Source organism: Lagenorhynchus albirostris, chromosome 2 (assembly GCF_949774975.1).
Source record: "Lagenorhynchus albirostris chromosome 2, mLagAlb1.1, whole genome shotgun sequence".
Lineage (NCBI taxonomy): Eukaryota > Metazoa > Chordata > Mammalia > Artiodactyla > Delphinidae > Lagenorhynchus > Lagenorhynchus albirostris.
Genome location: NC_083096.1, coordinates 102,933,127 through 102,948,704, shown reverse-complemented (window position 1 = coordinate 102,948,704; position 15,578 = coordinate 102,933,127). Strand labels below are relative to the sequence as shown.

General features: G+C 45.0%; 1 protein-coding gene across 1 annotated transcript in view; it reads left to right on the top strand.

Annotated features, from left to right (window-relative positions):
• Positions 1-14,013, top strand: part of SLC44A3 (solute carrier family 44 member 3) — a 78,815-nt gene extending 64,802 nt beyond the window's left edge. Inside the window, exons 11-13 of the mRNA XM_060142474.1 lie at positions 9,811-9,948; positions 12,479-12,715; positions 13,811-14,013. Coding sequence (XP_059998457.1) covers positions 9,811-9,948; positions 12,479-12,715; positions 13,811-13,909 — 474 coding nt within the window. The 3' untranslated portion in view covers positions 13,910-14,013. The remainder of the gene's footprint in view (positions 1-9,810; positions 9,949-12,478; positions 12,716-13,810) is intronic.
• The last annotated feature ends 1,565 nt before the right edge of the window (positions 14,014-15,578 follow it).

The following is a 15,578-nucleotide window of genomic DNA, read 5'->3' as shown; positions in this document are numbered from 1 at the left end:
GGTGGAGGAAGACCTGCACACCCACCTGTTGCTCCCAGACTCGGGTCATATTGGGAAACCCCTTCCTTCACCTTCTCCACTGGTAGGAAGGGCCTGAAGAGCTTAAAATTTTAGAAATCAAAAGCCAGTAAGAAATGCAGACTGGGTGTCTTCTCCTGCACACACCCCCAGCTCCCTCCCCTCACCTGGGGGAATGAGCCTTCCGAGTCCTGCGGGAATGAGGTGGGCAGAGAGGCAAGAAAGGAGGAAATACATGAGGGAAGCGAAACAGAAGTCAGGATAGCAAAGTGAACGATCACACACACACTGGGGATAGCTGGACAGTCCTCCTTCCGTTTAGAGTCTCATCTCTATAGACATTTCAGAAACGAGGTCTGTGACAAATAGGAGAGGAAGTGACTAAGAATTTTGGCTCAGTTAGCATTCTTATCTAGGCAGGACTAGAAAGTTCCTAGAAGTTTCAGCAAGTGGATCCAGTCTTTGATGCTCTTCAAATGGTTTCATCTTCCCCCTCCTTTTGCCTTTTATAGAAGGCCTCAGCTGGCATAGGGGTGAGGCAGAGAGAAGCATTTGCTAGACTCGCATTCATCCAAGCAGTGAGACAGCTGAGGCCAGATGACTTCATGAGGATGAATCTCAGTGGGGGTGAGAAGGGCCCTCTGGGCCTGCTGGCCATGCCCACGTCTTGCCTCCATCACGGCAGCAACAAAGGAACTTCCTGAGATGCAAGAACATAAGCCTGTCGGTCTGGCTCAGTGGCCCGTGCCCAGCCCCGAGCTTAGCAGAGGCACACCCTCCGTACGCGTCTGTGGATGGAAGGATGAGCCCCTACTTTCTCAGCCCAGCCCTGCTTCGTGCGGCCTTCACAGAGCCTGGAGCATCTGCTAAGAGTAGCAGGGAGACAATAAAGAAAAAGGAAATACAAGCTCAAAGAGCTGCCCTTTCTTGTTGGAACTGCCCTAACAACACCTAAGACGGACTGCAAGAAAAGCTGCTTTCCAGGCAGAAGTGCCAGTGGTTAGAGAAGGCCAGAGTGGAAGGGCTGATAGTCTACAGAGCTTCAGAAAGAAGAGTTCTGTTGTTACAGCCAGTGTCTTTAAATACATGCTTTTTTCTTATAAGAGTTTTCACTGCATGCTGAGCTAAGCCATGCACAAAGCAGTAATTACTCCCAGCAGCCTGCGACCTTTAGTCAACTACCAGGCTCTCTGTCAGCAGGCCTTTCTCATGCAGCCTAACAGGTCGGCCGTTGCTTCACCAGCCCCACACCCATCAACAGTGTGTTCACGGAGGGACACACACCTGACTTCAAAAGTTATTCCCCCGGATGTGCAATACACGAAAACATGTAAACATTCCCGCTTCTGCCCTCCATCTCCCTCTTGCCGTTTCTGCGGGCTGAGCTTCAAATGAGAGATATTTGGCATTCTCTCAACTAAAGAACCAACCTCCTCAGGTCTGTAAATAACATAGCCATTTATTGAGTTTTGCGGGTCTGCCAGGAACCCTGGTACACATTTTACATATGCGGTCTAAGTTCGTCCTCTCAAGGACTCTGTGTGTTAAGTGGGTATTACCCCCGCTGTACAAATGAGGAAGCTGAGGCCCAGAGGCTGAAGAGCTTATCTAGAATGCTAGCTGCTCTGTGGGAATCCGTATGACGCCAGGTCTGTAGCCTTAATGGCTTCATTGTGCTGCCCGCAGTTCCTTGTCAAGAGTAAGAGTAAGGAGGAGAGGAAGCCGATGGTCGTCACTCACAGGGGACAGCCCGTCCATTTAGTCTTCTTTCTAATAAAGCCTAAGATCAAAATACAGTACGCGCATTTCCCATCCCCTGCGCTTTCTGTTTCACAGGCTGCAACTTTAATTTTGCCTTATGGACGCCCAGGCCTCCCTTCGCCTCTCTCATTTCCTCCGCTGATTATACCCAGGTCGGATGAGGTTGACGCAGGGAGAGCCCTCTGTGGGCCTGTGGGGAGGCAGGCGGCACTTGCTGCGCAGCCCCGTATCCAGGATCTGCTCATCACTAAGCATCGCATCCTTGTCCCGGTGGGTTTTCACTGGGAGGGCAGAACTCTGCTAGCACATCAATGATGGCCAAGTTCAGCAAAATGCAGTGGCCTCCTTGGCTTTTTCTGGATTTGGGGGAGGAAGGGGCGTGGCTGTGAATATCTGATTCATGTCCATCTTGGTTACCTCTGTCTGGTCACTTAGCCTGTTGAGACTTCCGTTTCCTCATCAGTAAAATGAGAGGGTTTTCCTGGGTGACGTCTGGGGTAGCCTTTTAATCCTAACATTCTACGGAAGGAACAAATGTACCAGTGAATTGAATTTGGCTTTGCATGAAGAAGTATTATTTGGAGGCCATTCTTGGTTTGCCACAGCATCTTCCTGTAGCCATTCAATGAGCACGAGCCTCACAGGGAGGGCGTCTTGGCCAAGGAATCCCACCCGCCACCACGTCCTGCAGGAGAGTGTCAGAGCAGCTAGCACAGAGCAGGAAGGTAAGGCGGCAGGCACAGTAGCTGTGCTGGGTACACTCCATTAAGTAACTAGAGCCGTCACCACAGAAGAGGCTGTAGATGTTCAAAGCCTGACAAAGTCAGAATAATAACGAAACGCACTAAGTTCGGGACGCGGGAGAAAGCGTAAGACAACTCATCTTTCACCATCCATGCTGCTGAAACTTAAGCCACAGTGTTAAAAAAAAAAAAACAAAATAAGCACTCTAACCTCTTAATGTTTTTCATAATAATTTTATAAAGTTTTCTTTAGAAACCTAGGTCTTGTGTGTGAAGATACATGTGTCTGACATTCAAATATTCCTTCAGTTTCAGTTTCCTTTGCTGAAGTCAAATTCACATTCGTGCTTTTACTTAAACTGTACTTTTTGTTTCCATTTTTATAACTGTTGCTTGCCTGCCCATACTTCCTCCCTCTGTCTGTCTCCCTTCTGTGTATCTTTGCAGGGAAACATTGGGGTGAGGTCCATGTGATGTGAGGGGTGGGATCAGAGCGATTTTCTTGCTTTCTTCTTTGTCTCCATGTTGCTTGATTTTCTTTAATGATGAGCATGAAAATGCTAAAGCCATTATTCTAAAAAATAAGCAAAAAGGAAATACATTTAAAAGGCGCAAACAGGACAGCACTGCCGAGCACCCGGCTTTACAGTGCCTCCACCCCACCTGGTCCCAACCCCGAGGGGCCGGCAGATTCCCCCACTCGCCGTCTCGCCGGACTTTTGCAACTGGTGAGCGGTGAGCTCTTGGACTGATCCAAGCAGCGAGCGCCAGGCCTGGAGGCTGTGCCCCACCTCCCTCAGCATGTGTTTGTGATAAAAACAGGGCTGAGATGAAACTAGCTTGTGATGGTTCCTGCAGGTTTCACCAGAAAAGACCCTTGGATGTACGGGGATCACTCTGGCCTCAGATTTCACTGTATTACTTTTGGTTCTGAGGAAAGGATGAATACCAGTGTTATTTATTCATCATCCAGTTTCTCAGGTTTGTTTTCCTAGTTCCTGTTTTATTTTGAGTTAATAAATATCAGAATTTTGTTAGGAAGCCATTCCAGAAATAAAGCTGGCTCTTCACGGCATGGCTTTTGGCAAATGCCTTTCCCTCCTAAACGGAGGGAAACTCTGTTTACCTTTTTGAAGAGTCAGCAGAAGCTCGGGTTCACAGTTCTGCCACCAAAAGAAGGGCCCGCTTCGGTTTCGTGGGAGGACGAATGGCTGCCCTTCACTGATGAAGGACACAGGGTAGACTGGGCTGGCTTCCGGCTTGAGTTAAGGAGGAAAAATGTTCTTTCTGTGTAAAAGCTGCAATTAACATTCTTGGACAACTCTCAAAGTAAAGAGGTAATCCAACTTTTCTGTTACCTAAAAGTACACTTAAATCTTTCATTTCTCTTCAAAGATTAGAATTTTCTGTCAAATAGGAATAATATACCCATGGTGGTTATTTCACTGAGTCGTGCTGAGGAGCAGATTAAGTAAGACAATAGCAGGAGGGTGCCTAGTCCACTTTGAAGTACCGCACAGACGTGTAGCATCTTTAGCTAGAACCTGAGGGCTCGTGTAAGTGCGAAGTGACATTACCTAGTGGAAGCCATTCAGCCAGTCTTTGGAGGCAATGTGATTGGAACCCAGCCTCTTTCTACTAAACCATCCTGCCGCATCCTTGGCTCTTTTTAATGACACGTCTCCTAAGAGCACCACTTTATTATTTTGAACCTTTTGGAAGGAAAAGCACAGAGTACAGCTCAAAGTAAATGTTTTACTGATGGGCCTGAATGAGTCAGAGGTCCATTTCTTGTAAGTGATGCAACTTCCGTCGCATGCGTGTGCCTGGGGTGTGCTACCCAACCTCTCTGCACCCCGGTTTCTGCAGCTACCTCATCGTCCAGTTGTGGTTGTTAAGAGGACTAACTGCATTCAGGGGGATCTAGAATAGGGCCTGGCACGTAGTCTGCACTCCGTGATTCTTACCATTATTAGTTACTATTATTATTTATTTACACACAGAAGTTGCACACCTGCCTATTGATAGTGAAAGTGAAAAAAAGGCCACAGGGACAAATTAGGAAGCTACTGCCAGGTCTGTGGCAAGCCATTCGGGACATATCACTAAGGCATCTCTTGAAGTGGGGTGGAAGGGAGCAGAGCACCTGGAAAGAGTTACAATTCCTAGTACTCTTTTTTTTTTTAATTTACTATTTTATTTTTGGCTGCGTTGGGTCTTTGTTGCTGCAAGCGGGTTTTCTCTAGTTGTGGTGAGCGGGGGCTACTCTTCGTTGTGGTGCGCGGGCTTCTCATTGTGGTGGCTTCTCTTGTGGAGCACGGGCTCTAGGCATGTGGGCTTCAGTAGTTGTGGCACGTGGCTCAGTACCTGTGGCTCGTGGGCTCTAGAGCGCAAGCTCAGTAGTTGTGGCGCACGGGCTTAGTTGCTCCGTGACATGTGGGATCTTCCCGGACCAGCGATCGAACCTGTGTTCCCTGCATTGGCAGGTGGATTCTTAACCACTGCGCCACCAGGGAAGTCCCACAATTCCTAGTACTCTTATTTTCTCCCCACAGAAGAGCTCATTTTCTTTGGGCCTGGCCCCTGGCTTATGACTGCTAATGACACCAACGCACTCAACGTTTGAGTGGTCACAGGGCATTTATGTGCAACTCAAGCAGAGCCCAGGAGGCACAGTGGAAGTGCCTTGGGGGCTCCCCAAGGGCTTTGGTGAGAATGAGCTTTGGGAGGTACAGGGCTTTGTAGCTCAGCGTTAGACAGTAATGAGAGGTCTGCCCTGAACCTTCACAGGGCAGCCTGGGAGAGCTTCCAGAAGCACAGGCTGAACCTTCCTGTCACTCCCCTTGCTCCACAGCATGGCGTTTCAGCCCCGCCGAGATCTGGGTCTAGAGGAGTCCCACCACAATTCTCTGCTTGACCCCTGAGTCTCAGTCCACCGCATTCTGCTGCTGCCTTGGCCCCATCTGCCCCACGTTCCCTGCAGGGGCCCGGCCTAATGCCACTAATGTGACGTCTTCTACCCCCTCCCCTCCCCCATGCTCTCTCCTCTCCCTCACCCCAGACTGGGCTTCCACTCCACATTGCTGTCTCACCTGAGCTTGAGTTGTAGTTCATTGTTCACGAATCCTCCCAGCCACACAAGACCTCCACCCACCCTCCCCTGCAGCTTGTGACAGACCTTGGTGGACAGTGCATGCGAATCTGAAAGCAAAGCCACCTGTACGCGCAGGGAGTCCTCAGTCCCAGGCAAAGGAATGAGAATGCAACCTAGTGTTGAGGTGCTTCCATAGTCAAGCGGGGAATCCTTCCCTGTATCGATTGTGTGTTTTCACGGGTTCAGTCTCAGGCATAGATGTGTCCACTTGCTTGGTGATGCTAAACAGACACACTGAATTTTGTCTGGTAATAAAAGCCTGGTACCTCTACCTCCTTTTTCCTTGCTTCAGGATCTCCTGATTAACCTTCACAACCAACAAAACGTGTTCCCTGTTCCTTATATCTATCCTTTCCACACATTGTGAGGGTCTGCAGATTGCCTTAGCGTTCTGTCATGCCAGGCAAATGCAAATGCTCCAATCCAGGACTTACAACACTGAACATTTACTGCAGTCCATCTTCCAGCTGCCTGGCAAGGAAGCACTTCTCCTCAGAATAAGTATAAATTAGCTAATGCTGAAACTGCAGAAATTCACAATCCGTATCCTGTGTCATGAGCAATTCTTCCCTCCTCCAGTTCTTCATTCAGACATTAATTCTAGGTCTCTGCGGCAATCAGGGTTGAACCTGTGGTCAAATACTAGTGGTGTAGTAGCTGCAGGAAGGCGTATATATAATTTCCCTGTCAGAGTGGTTTTAATGCCGTCTTTCACTGGGCATGATACATTAAAGAAAAGATAAATGGTTATGGGCCCCCAAGATCTGTGGAGTCAACACATGCATGGGAAAGTACTATTTTAACCTTTAATCATTTTAGCCAGGGAGCAAAATCTATTTTTATTGCTTATAAGCAGTTGTGCTAAACTGACTATGAGGTTACGATCTGTAGGTAAAGGAAGTCCCGCAGAAACTCTGTTCCCAGCCTGAATCAGGAAGAACACCAAGAACCTCAGTTCAGAGGGCAGAAGTGGGGCCGTGGGGGGCTGGGGACAGAGCCCGAATGCAAAGAAAGAGGCTGAGCGGCATGGGGTATTGCTGTGGAGCAAGACCACGTGGGGGCCTGGGACGTGGTCTGGGAAGCAGGTCCTGCCCCTCCTGGGTCCCTGAGAATGTGAGGGATTAAAGTCTACAGATGAAGAAACCACGGGTCCTTTCCGCACCTCCTCCGTGCTTAAAGAGTGGCCTCTGTGTTTCCCAGTAGTAAATGAGTTCATCATTGGTGAGGTCTGGAGGAAAATAGCCACCCTTTATTACATGCTTTCTATGTGCCTGCGCTTTGCTAAATGCTTTATAGGGAAGCTGTTCTTTAATCCTCCCAACAACCCTTTGCAGTAGGTGCTATAACTCACTTTACAGATCAGGACATTGAAGTCTGAGAGGGGTTAAATCATTTGCCCAAGACCGAGAGTCAGTTGGTGGTAAGAACTAGGATTTGAGGGACTTCCCTGGTGGCGCAGTGGTTAAGAATCCGCCTGCCAATGCAGGGGACATGGGTTCGAGCCCTGGTCCAGGAAGATCCCACATGCCAGAGCAACTAAGCCTGTGCGCCACAAATACTGAGCCTGCGAGCCACAACTACTGAGCCCACGTGCTGCAACTACTGAAGCCCACGCACCTAGAGCCCATGCTCCACAACAAGAGAAGCCACGACAATAAGAAGCCCACGTATCACAACGAAGAGCCCCTGCTCACCGCAACTAGAGAAAGCCTGCGCACAGCAACAAAGACCCAACACAGCCAAAAAAAAAAAAAGAACTAGGATTGGAACCCAGAGACTGGCTACAGGGCCTGTGCTTACCTTAACCACCATGCTTTTAAATAGCCCTTTGTTCTAATTAAAGTTGCTAGTGTCGTGTCCATAAAGTTAGAATGAAAAAACAAAAGTTCCCTGATCTTCCAGAGCACCTGGGACAATGCCTTGACCTTGGTTTCCAGTCTGTACCTACCCACCCTGCACATGTGTCTTCAGGATGATGAGCTGGTACTCAGGGCTCTGAGAACCTTAGATGATCAAAGATGCTTGATCAAATTATGAGCAATGAGTTTCCACGTCCCCACTCAAGACTTAAGTCCACCAACAGCCAGTTTGGGATATTAAAAGCAATTTCACATGCATTCTACATAAGTCAGAAATCAAAACTTCTTGTGGAATACCATTAAGGCATTTCTTTTTTTTTTTTTTTCTTTTTTCTTTTTTGCGGTACGTGGGCCTCTCACTGCTGTGGCCTCTCCTGTCGTGGAGTACAGGCTCCGGATGCGCAGGCTCAGTGGCCATGGCTCACGGGCTCAGCCGCTCCACGGCATGTGGGATCCTCCTGGACCGGGGCACGAACCCGTGTCCCCTGACATCGGCAGGCGGACTCTCAACCACTGCACCACCAGGGAAGCCCCATTAAGGCATTTCTGCAGGGACCTCATCTGACATCTGACTGAGAATATCCCCTCTGAGGCAAGCAGGGTACCCTGTGTGGGGAGGTGAATACCAGCCTTTCATCTTTAAGAGCCAAATATTCCTCTCTAGTTGGCCTTGGGGAAGAGGGGGTTACCAAGAGAGGGTCAGTTAATTCCACGGCCTTAGTCTCCCTCTCCTCTGTAACTCACCTTGCTTAAGACCTGCATCACTGGGGCTAAATTACTGCAGTAGACTCCAAATTGGTTTCTTTACAATGTTTTTGAATGAGTGTATGAAAGGATTACTTTTATATCATGAGATAAAACTTTCATCCTTTAAGCCAAAAGGCAAGGCAAAACCCAAGCAGGTAGCATTCCAGTGTATTTTCCCAGGGAAGTTATAAATTGTAAACTGCAGTGCAAGTAGCATTTTAAAGATTTCAAGGGAAATGTAAGAAATAGATGGTTTTGAAATTATCGTATAGTTATAAGGAAAAGGTATATTGGAAAAATTACCAAAGAAATTTTCTTATATGAACACATATACCCACTTGTCCTCTTTGACTTAGTAATCTCATTTCTGGAAATTTATCCTTAAGAAATTATCCAAAATGAGGAAATTAAGATGTTCATTGCATAGTTATTTATAATAGCAAAATATTTGAAATAGTCTAAATATGCCCTAGCTACACACACACACACCCCCCTGATAAAATATGTATTTATTAAAAATTAAAATTATAAATAAGCCATGGAGCAACATGAAAATGCTTATTTTCTATATAAAGGAAAATAAGTCAGATATATAACAATGACACTGAACCATTTAAATTGTATATCTTTTCATTTCTAGAATTTCTATTCCGTTTGTTTTCTACACTGCCTCTTCATTTTTTACACCATGCTGTTCATTCTTTATGGTCACTCTTCCTTCTATTATCTCCTTAACATCTTAAACATACTTCCTTGAATGCTTTATTTCAGATTGTTCTCAAGGTGCAGATTCTTTTGTTTGACGTGCTGTTCATTTCCTTGAGTCACCTGTACATTTTTCCTGTGAAGGCTTCTTCATCTTCCTCAGGGATGGTTGTCTGTGGGCCTCCACCATTCCCTGGCCTGGGCGTATGTGGTTTTGCTCTGCCTATGGCCAGACCCTAGTAATTTCAATGGTCGTAGGCAGGTGTTGCATTTCTATACCACTTTCCTGGAATGGCTGATTGAGTTTGAATATAAATTCTGTATTTATGCAGACAGCTCAGTTTCCTGGCATGGGCCTGAGCATTGTTTCTTAGCCCCAAGGTGTTAAATCCCCAGCCCCTCACTCCTAAAGCCTTTACTGATTCCCTGCCCATTGAGTCTTTGGGTTCAGCGCTCACCATTAGCTAGGGTCTGCTTTGTTTCTAGCACCTAAACTTCTTTTCCTCCCCTCAAACTCTGCTGTGCATTAAGATAGTTATGCTTTATGCATCATTTCCATGTGTTTGTAGCGGTGATGCTCAATCCACCATACTGACCAGAAATACTTATTTATCTTTTCCATTTATTACAATTATATGAAAATATATGTGTGTATATTCCAGAGACTGGAAGGGACTTTGAAAATGAAATGACCTGTTACGGGTAGAGATAGTGGGTTAATAGTAACTATTTTTCTCTATTTTGAAAATATTCTGCATTGGCATTATATTGTCTTTACAACAGTAAGACTCATCATCTTTTTAACTATTGTCTTTTGTTTCAGAATGCATACACTACAACTGCCATTAATGGGACAGATTTTTGTACATCAGCAAAAGATGCACTCAAACTCTTATCCAAGAATTCAAGTCATTTTACATCTGTTAACTGCTTTGGAGACTTCGTAATTTTTCTAGGAAAGGTGAGATGTCTTCACTAAAATAATAAAGGAACTTGGGATCCAAAAATTAAGCCAGGGTTTCCCTGGTGGCGCAGTGGTTGAGAGTCCGCCTGCCGATGCAGGGGACACGGGTTCGTGCCCTGGTCTGGGAAGATCCCACATGCCGCCGAGCGGCTGGGCCCGTGAGCCATGGCCGCTGAGCCTGCGCGTCCGGAGCCTGTGCTCCGCAACGGGAGAGGCCACAACAGTGAGAGGCCCGTGTACCGCAAAAAAAAAAAAAAAAAAAAAAAAAATTAAGCCATACAACAAGACCGTGAAGGAGAACTACTCTTTCCCAAGTGCTTACTCTGTGGTAGATGCTATGCCTCATCCTCTCATTTAATCCTCAATCTTGTGAAGTAACCCCGTTTCACAGATGAGGAAACTGAGGTTTAATAACTTGTCCAGGATCCCACGATAGGTAGAGCTAGGATTCGAATCCTAGTCTTACTCTTAGCTATGATCATTTCTTTCTACCATTCTGAATCCTGCTTTCTCATATCTAAAATGAAAATGCTACTAACCTCAGAAAATGGATGTTTAATAGGGGTTGTTTGTCATAACAATATATGGAAATAGTATTGCAACCTGATGATTTTAAGAGCATTGGATCCATAAATATAAAGATAGAATGGTTAACGTCCCAGGTGGAGCCAGTTACATTTCTGCTGTCATCTTTTTCCAAGGAGTTGTATGTAGTCTTTTGAAAACCTCATTTTTCCTATCTGTGAACTAAAGATAACACATCCCCTTTCTGGGTTACAGGGAAGAATCCCTAAAAGAGTGATGAAAGTGGTGCTGCAGCCCCTACTTGACCATGCCTCAAGTTGAAGATTCTTTATACTGTACTCGCGTGTCTCTTTCCATGTCACCCACTGGGCTTAATTCTACACACCTGTTTGGTCCTATTTCCAGTTGACTGCCCTTCAAATTCTTGACCACAGATGTCCTGACCCTCCCTCCACATCTTCCCTCTTCTAAGCTAGACATCCTTGCTTCTTCCAGCCAGTCCTCCACATAGGACACGAATGCCAGGGACATTCGTGGTGCCCTAAAATGAACAAGATATCAGGCTCCAGTTGTGCCAGTGCCAAATATGGGGACCCTGGGCTCCTTGTTAGCACTTTGTGTTTCTGTGGCATTTGGTGTATATCTCTGGTGCGTTACTGTCATGGTTAGCTGTCAGTAACAAGTTAGAACATGCATGGACTTCACAGGTGTGTGTTAATTGCACATATATTTTAAGGCACAGCTGGGCCCCAGAGACTTTTCATGGGACAGTAGCTCTAGAAGAACAAACTGATTACGCCTTTCAAAACAGCCTAATAATCTAAGTTGTAGTTGTATCTAAGTGGTATTGTTTACATTAGCTTGGTAGGATTGTGGATGATATATTTTGTAATAACTACTTCCCAGAATTTTTGGAAGGAGGTTTCATTTTTTCTTTTCTAAATTTATTTATTTATTTATGGCTGCAGTGGGTCTTCCTTGCTGCGTGCGGGCTTTCTCTAGTTGCGGTGAGCAGGAGCTACTCTTCTATAGCAGACTTGTATTTTATTTTAGGCAGTAATTCATTTTCCTATATTTCCCAAAAGGAACGCATAATTGCTGATTTTTTTTTTTCGAATGAAGTGGCATGCAGACATTCGCGTCCATCTTTATGGATATCCAAGTGCAGTGCGGGCTCCACAGGGGCTCCAATTTGTCTGTTAAACAGTTAGGTACATCATGGCCTGTAATCATATTCCTGGAAATATAATAATTACATACAGCAAAAGCCTATTATCCTATTAGCTCCCTACACCAGCATTGGAAAGCCCATCCACTTTAATCCCCAGGGTAAAAGTACTCACATATTCAACTACGGTATATCCACTCAGTGGGTTGTTGTGCTGTTGTTTTTAAAAATAGCATTTATAGGGCTTCCCGGGTGGCGCAGTGGTTGAGAGTCCGCCTGCCGATGCAGGGGACGCAGGTTCGTGCCCCGGTCCGGGAAGATCCCATATGCCACGGAGCGGCTGGGCCCGTGAGCCATGGCCGCTGAGCCTGCGCGTCCGGAGCCTGTGCTCCGCAACGGGAGAGGCCACAGCAGTGAGAGGCCCACGTACCGCAAAAATAAATAAAAATTAATTTAAAAAATAGCATTTATTAAAAAAAATGTTTTTAATGAAGATGCTTTTTGTAGCATTTAGTGAAAAAAACACTAAAAATTTTGTGAGGTACCATTACATCTGCATAAATACAAAAACTGGGCACAGATAAAATGAAAGTATATATACTCTTCTCATCCTCCAAATTAGCTGGGTTTTCTTTTGGTATCATAGCTTTTCATTTTTCTTCTTCCTATTTCATTGTACCCAATTTTCTGACAAGCACTCTTTACAGTAAGGCACATACACTCCCACACATGCACATACATGAAAACTATTGCTTATACCTGACAAATGTCTTTTCTAAAATATCCTAACCAACCAACTTATAAACATTTTCAACAAACTCTTGTTCTGGACAGGTGCTAGTGGTGTGTTTCACAGTTTTTGGAGGACTGATGGCATTTAACTACCACCGTGTGCTCCAGGTGTGGGCAATCCCACTACTATTGGTTGCGTTTTTTGCCTACTTAGTAGCCCATAGTTTTTTATCTATGTTTGAAACTGTGCTGGATGCACTTTTCCTGTGTTTTGCTGTTGATCTGGAAACAAATGATGGATCATCAGAAAAGCCCTACTTTATGGACCAAGAGTTTTTGGTAAGTAAACATCTCATTTCCTGTTTTAGACTCCATCCTCACAATCTCAAAAGTGTTGAAGACTCACACATAAAGGAGGCTGGTTCCCAGCTTATTTTCTCTTCCAGAGGCCCACATGACCCCAATGTCCTGAGAGCGAGATTTGGGCCATATTATCTGAGGTTGACCCCACCTCCCTTATTGAAACCTTCTCCCTGGAAAGAAGTGAAACTGAGCCATTATCACTAAGCAAATGACCCAGGGTAGGAGGGTCTGGGTGGAGTAGCAGTGCAAGTCTCCTTTGGTGCTAATGGCTTGGTCTGGCCTTTTGGATGGTCTGGAGGTTTCACAGTTGATCTTTTTCTAAGGCATTTTTGCATCCCCAAGCGTCATGTCATACCCGGTGTATTTTAGGGAACACCCACTCCAGTGTAGACCAATCACCTTCAGCGCCAGTATGACAGATCTGCGATTCTGAAGCCCTTTATTAACCACAGCACACAATGTTGAGAAATGTCACACCCTCATTAGAGCCCCCATACTGCTATCTGGAAATAGCAGGCAGCTGTTTCCAACAGCTTTTGCAACACAGTTGTTGCTGATTTGCCTTATCCTGTGTAGACAGGCATATTTTAACAGCTGAATGAAGTCTCTCATCTCTTTCTGTTGTCTGGGTCAAGTGACATTTTAACAATTTTCTTTCATTCTGTTACCCTAAAACATAGGCCCTTTTGCTTTTAAACAGAGCATGCAAAGCACTCCTTAGTCCGGCCAGGCACTGAAGTTTAACAAGCACTTCTACAGTTTTATAATTAAGTGTATCCTCATTCTTCTCCAAATAAAACATAAAAATACAGTAGCACTTTAACATATTTGGTATGTACTCCAAAGAAAATACTTCTGATGGTGGTAGGAAGCTAACTAGGTCTTCTTTCTCCAATTTACACTTTTCTGATTAAAAACCGACTTTGAAATCTACCCACCCCCCCCCAAGATATTTTAGTTCAACAGGGAAAACTTTAAGGATTAAATTCCCCGAAATGATATGGCCAAGTATATGATTGCCAATCCGTGCAGATACAGAACACTGGTCTAACTCATTCTTTTGTTTTTCAGAGTTTTATAAAAAGGATCAACAAATTAAATAATGCAAGGGCACAGAGAGACAAGAACTCATTAACGAATGAAGAGGGAACAGAACTCCGGCCTCTGTAAGATAAGCGCGCCCATCAGGTATTTGTACCTGGAAAAAGTTTCCTCCTCCTAAGAGCCGTGCGCAGAATAAACGATAGGGCCCAACGTGGACCCTATTCTTCCTGTTTTTGTCCCCACTATTTGACCACATTACAATACTAGAACCATAAAAGTATATAACCTTTTTTGTACCAACAGGGACTTAAAAACCTTTTAACAACATGTTTATGTGGTCAATTAAAAAGCATATTATGTAAAAACTAATTTAAAGGACAGTTCCTCACTCACAACCAGTAAACCTTAGCAAAAATCTCTGGAATGTTGCCCTAGTACAGAGGACTTTTCCCTACTCTTCCACTCCTGGAAATGTGCTAAATATGTTATAGCTTTTCAAAGTACAATTCTTAGATTTAGGGACAATTAAAACCGAAAGTGTAAAAGGAACTACCACCTGATGGGTGTGGTATAGAACGGGCAGAAGATTAACCAGATGTGAAGAGTTAAATTTTGTTAAAAGTACAAGGCTAAGTCTTACAAATTAGCAAACGTTCTGCAGAGGCGGGTTTTCAACCACAGCCCCACCTGAGATTGCCCGGAGGAAGGTTTAAAGTCCTTCTGCCTGGACCCCATTCCCAGATTTAGATTCAGTGGTGGGTCAGAGGAAAGGGCCACGGTGGGCGTGCACTGGCGGCTTTTCCTTTTTAAAGCTTTAAACAAATAGGAACATCTAACGTGTTGATTGGCAGCCTCGTTTCAACTAGATAACAGGTAAACTGAATTACTAACTCTCCTAACAGGACGCCCAATCTGGCTTATTTGGCAGGGCAAGCAGTGCAATATAAGGTTTCCCTAAACCCCTCTTCCTGGAGGGCAGGAAACAGCATGCTAGCTCAGGTCCCCTTGAACAATGCAAATTACAACTTTCCTCTTAAACAAGACTATTAGTTGAGCTCTGACAGTCTCCTTTAGGAAAAGGATTTACGACAGAGCAGTTTCTCCGAGGCATTAACCTTAGTCACTGCAGCACGATGAGCAAGTCAACTGTGCTTTTGTGGGTTCATCAAACACCCCTATGTCCTCATTATCTGCCTCAGCAAAAAACAAGCAGGCACATTTCACCCCCAAGGCCTAATAGAACCAGTGCTATCAGAGGAAATCACTTGGCTGAGAAAATGTCAAAAAGTGTGTTAGCGATTGAATTTTTTATCATTACAACACTTAGCTGTTTGACCTCCTCTAGATCATAACTGAAGGTTAGGTTTTGCTAACACTTCCTACTATAAATCCTAGTTCATTATCAAACAGCGTGTCCTATTCCTGATCCAGTGTGTTTCTTAATATTTATTCACGCTAGAATATGAATATAAAATCGCTCCACCCCATCCCCACCAATGTTCCCCAAGATGATTTTCAGATTATTCCAAGTTGGATTTAGAATGAACTGGAGGCAGATGAGTCACAATGGAATAAGCAAAGGTCAGATGATAGTTTGAATCCCGGCTGGCATTTCCTGTGTGCGATGGGCAGGTCCCTTCGTTTTTCTAAGCCTCCCTCTCAAGTACTCAGTGCATTGGTGTAGAGATTCAGTAAAGAAACGTTCAAGTATCTTATAACAGTACCTGGGAAAGAATACTTAAAAAAAAAAATCTGACTCTACCCATCTGGAAGTTAGCCAGAAAATAATCAGCCT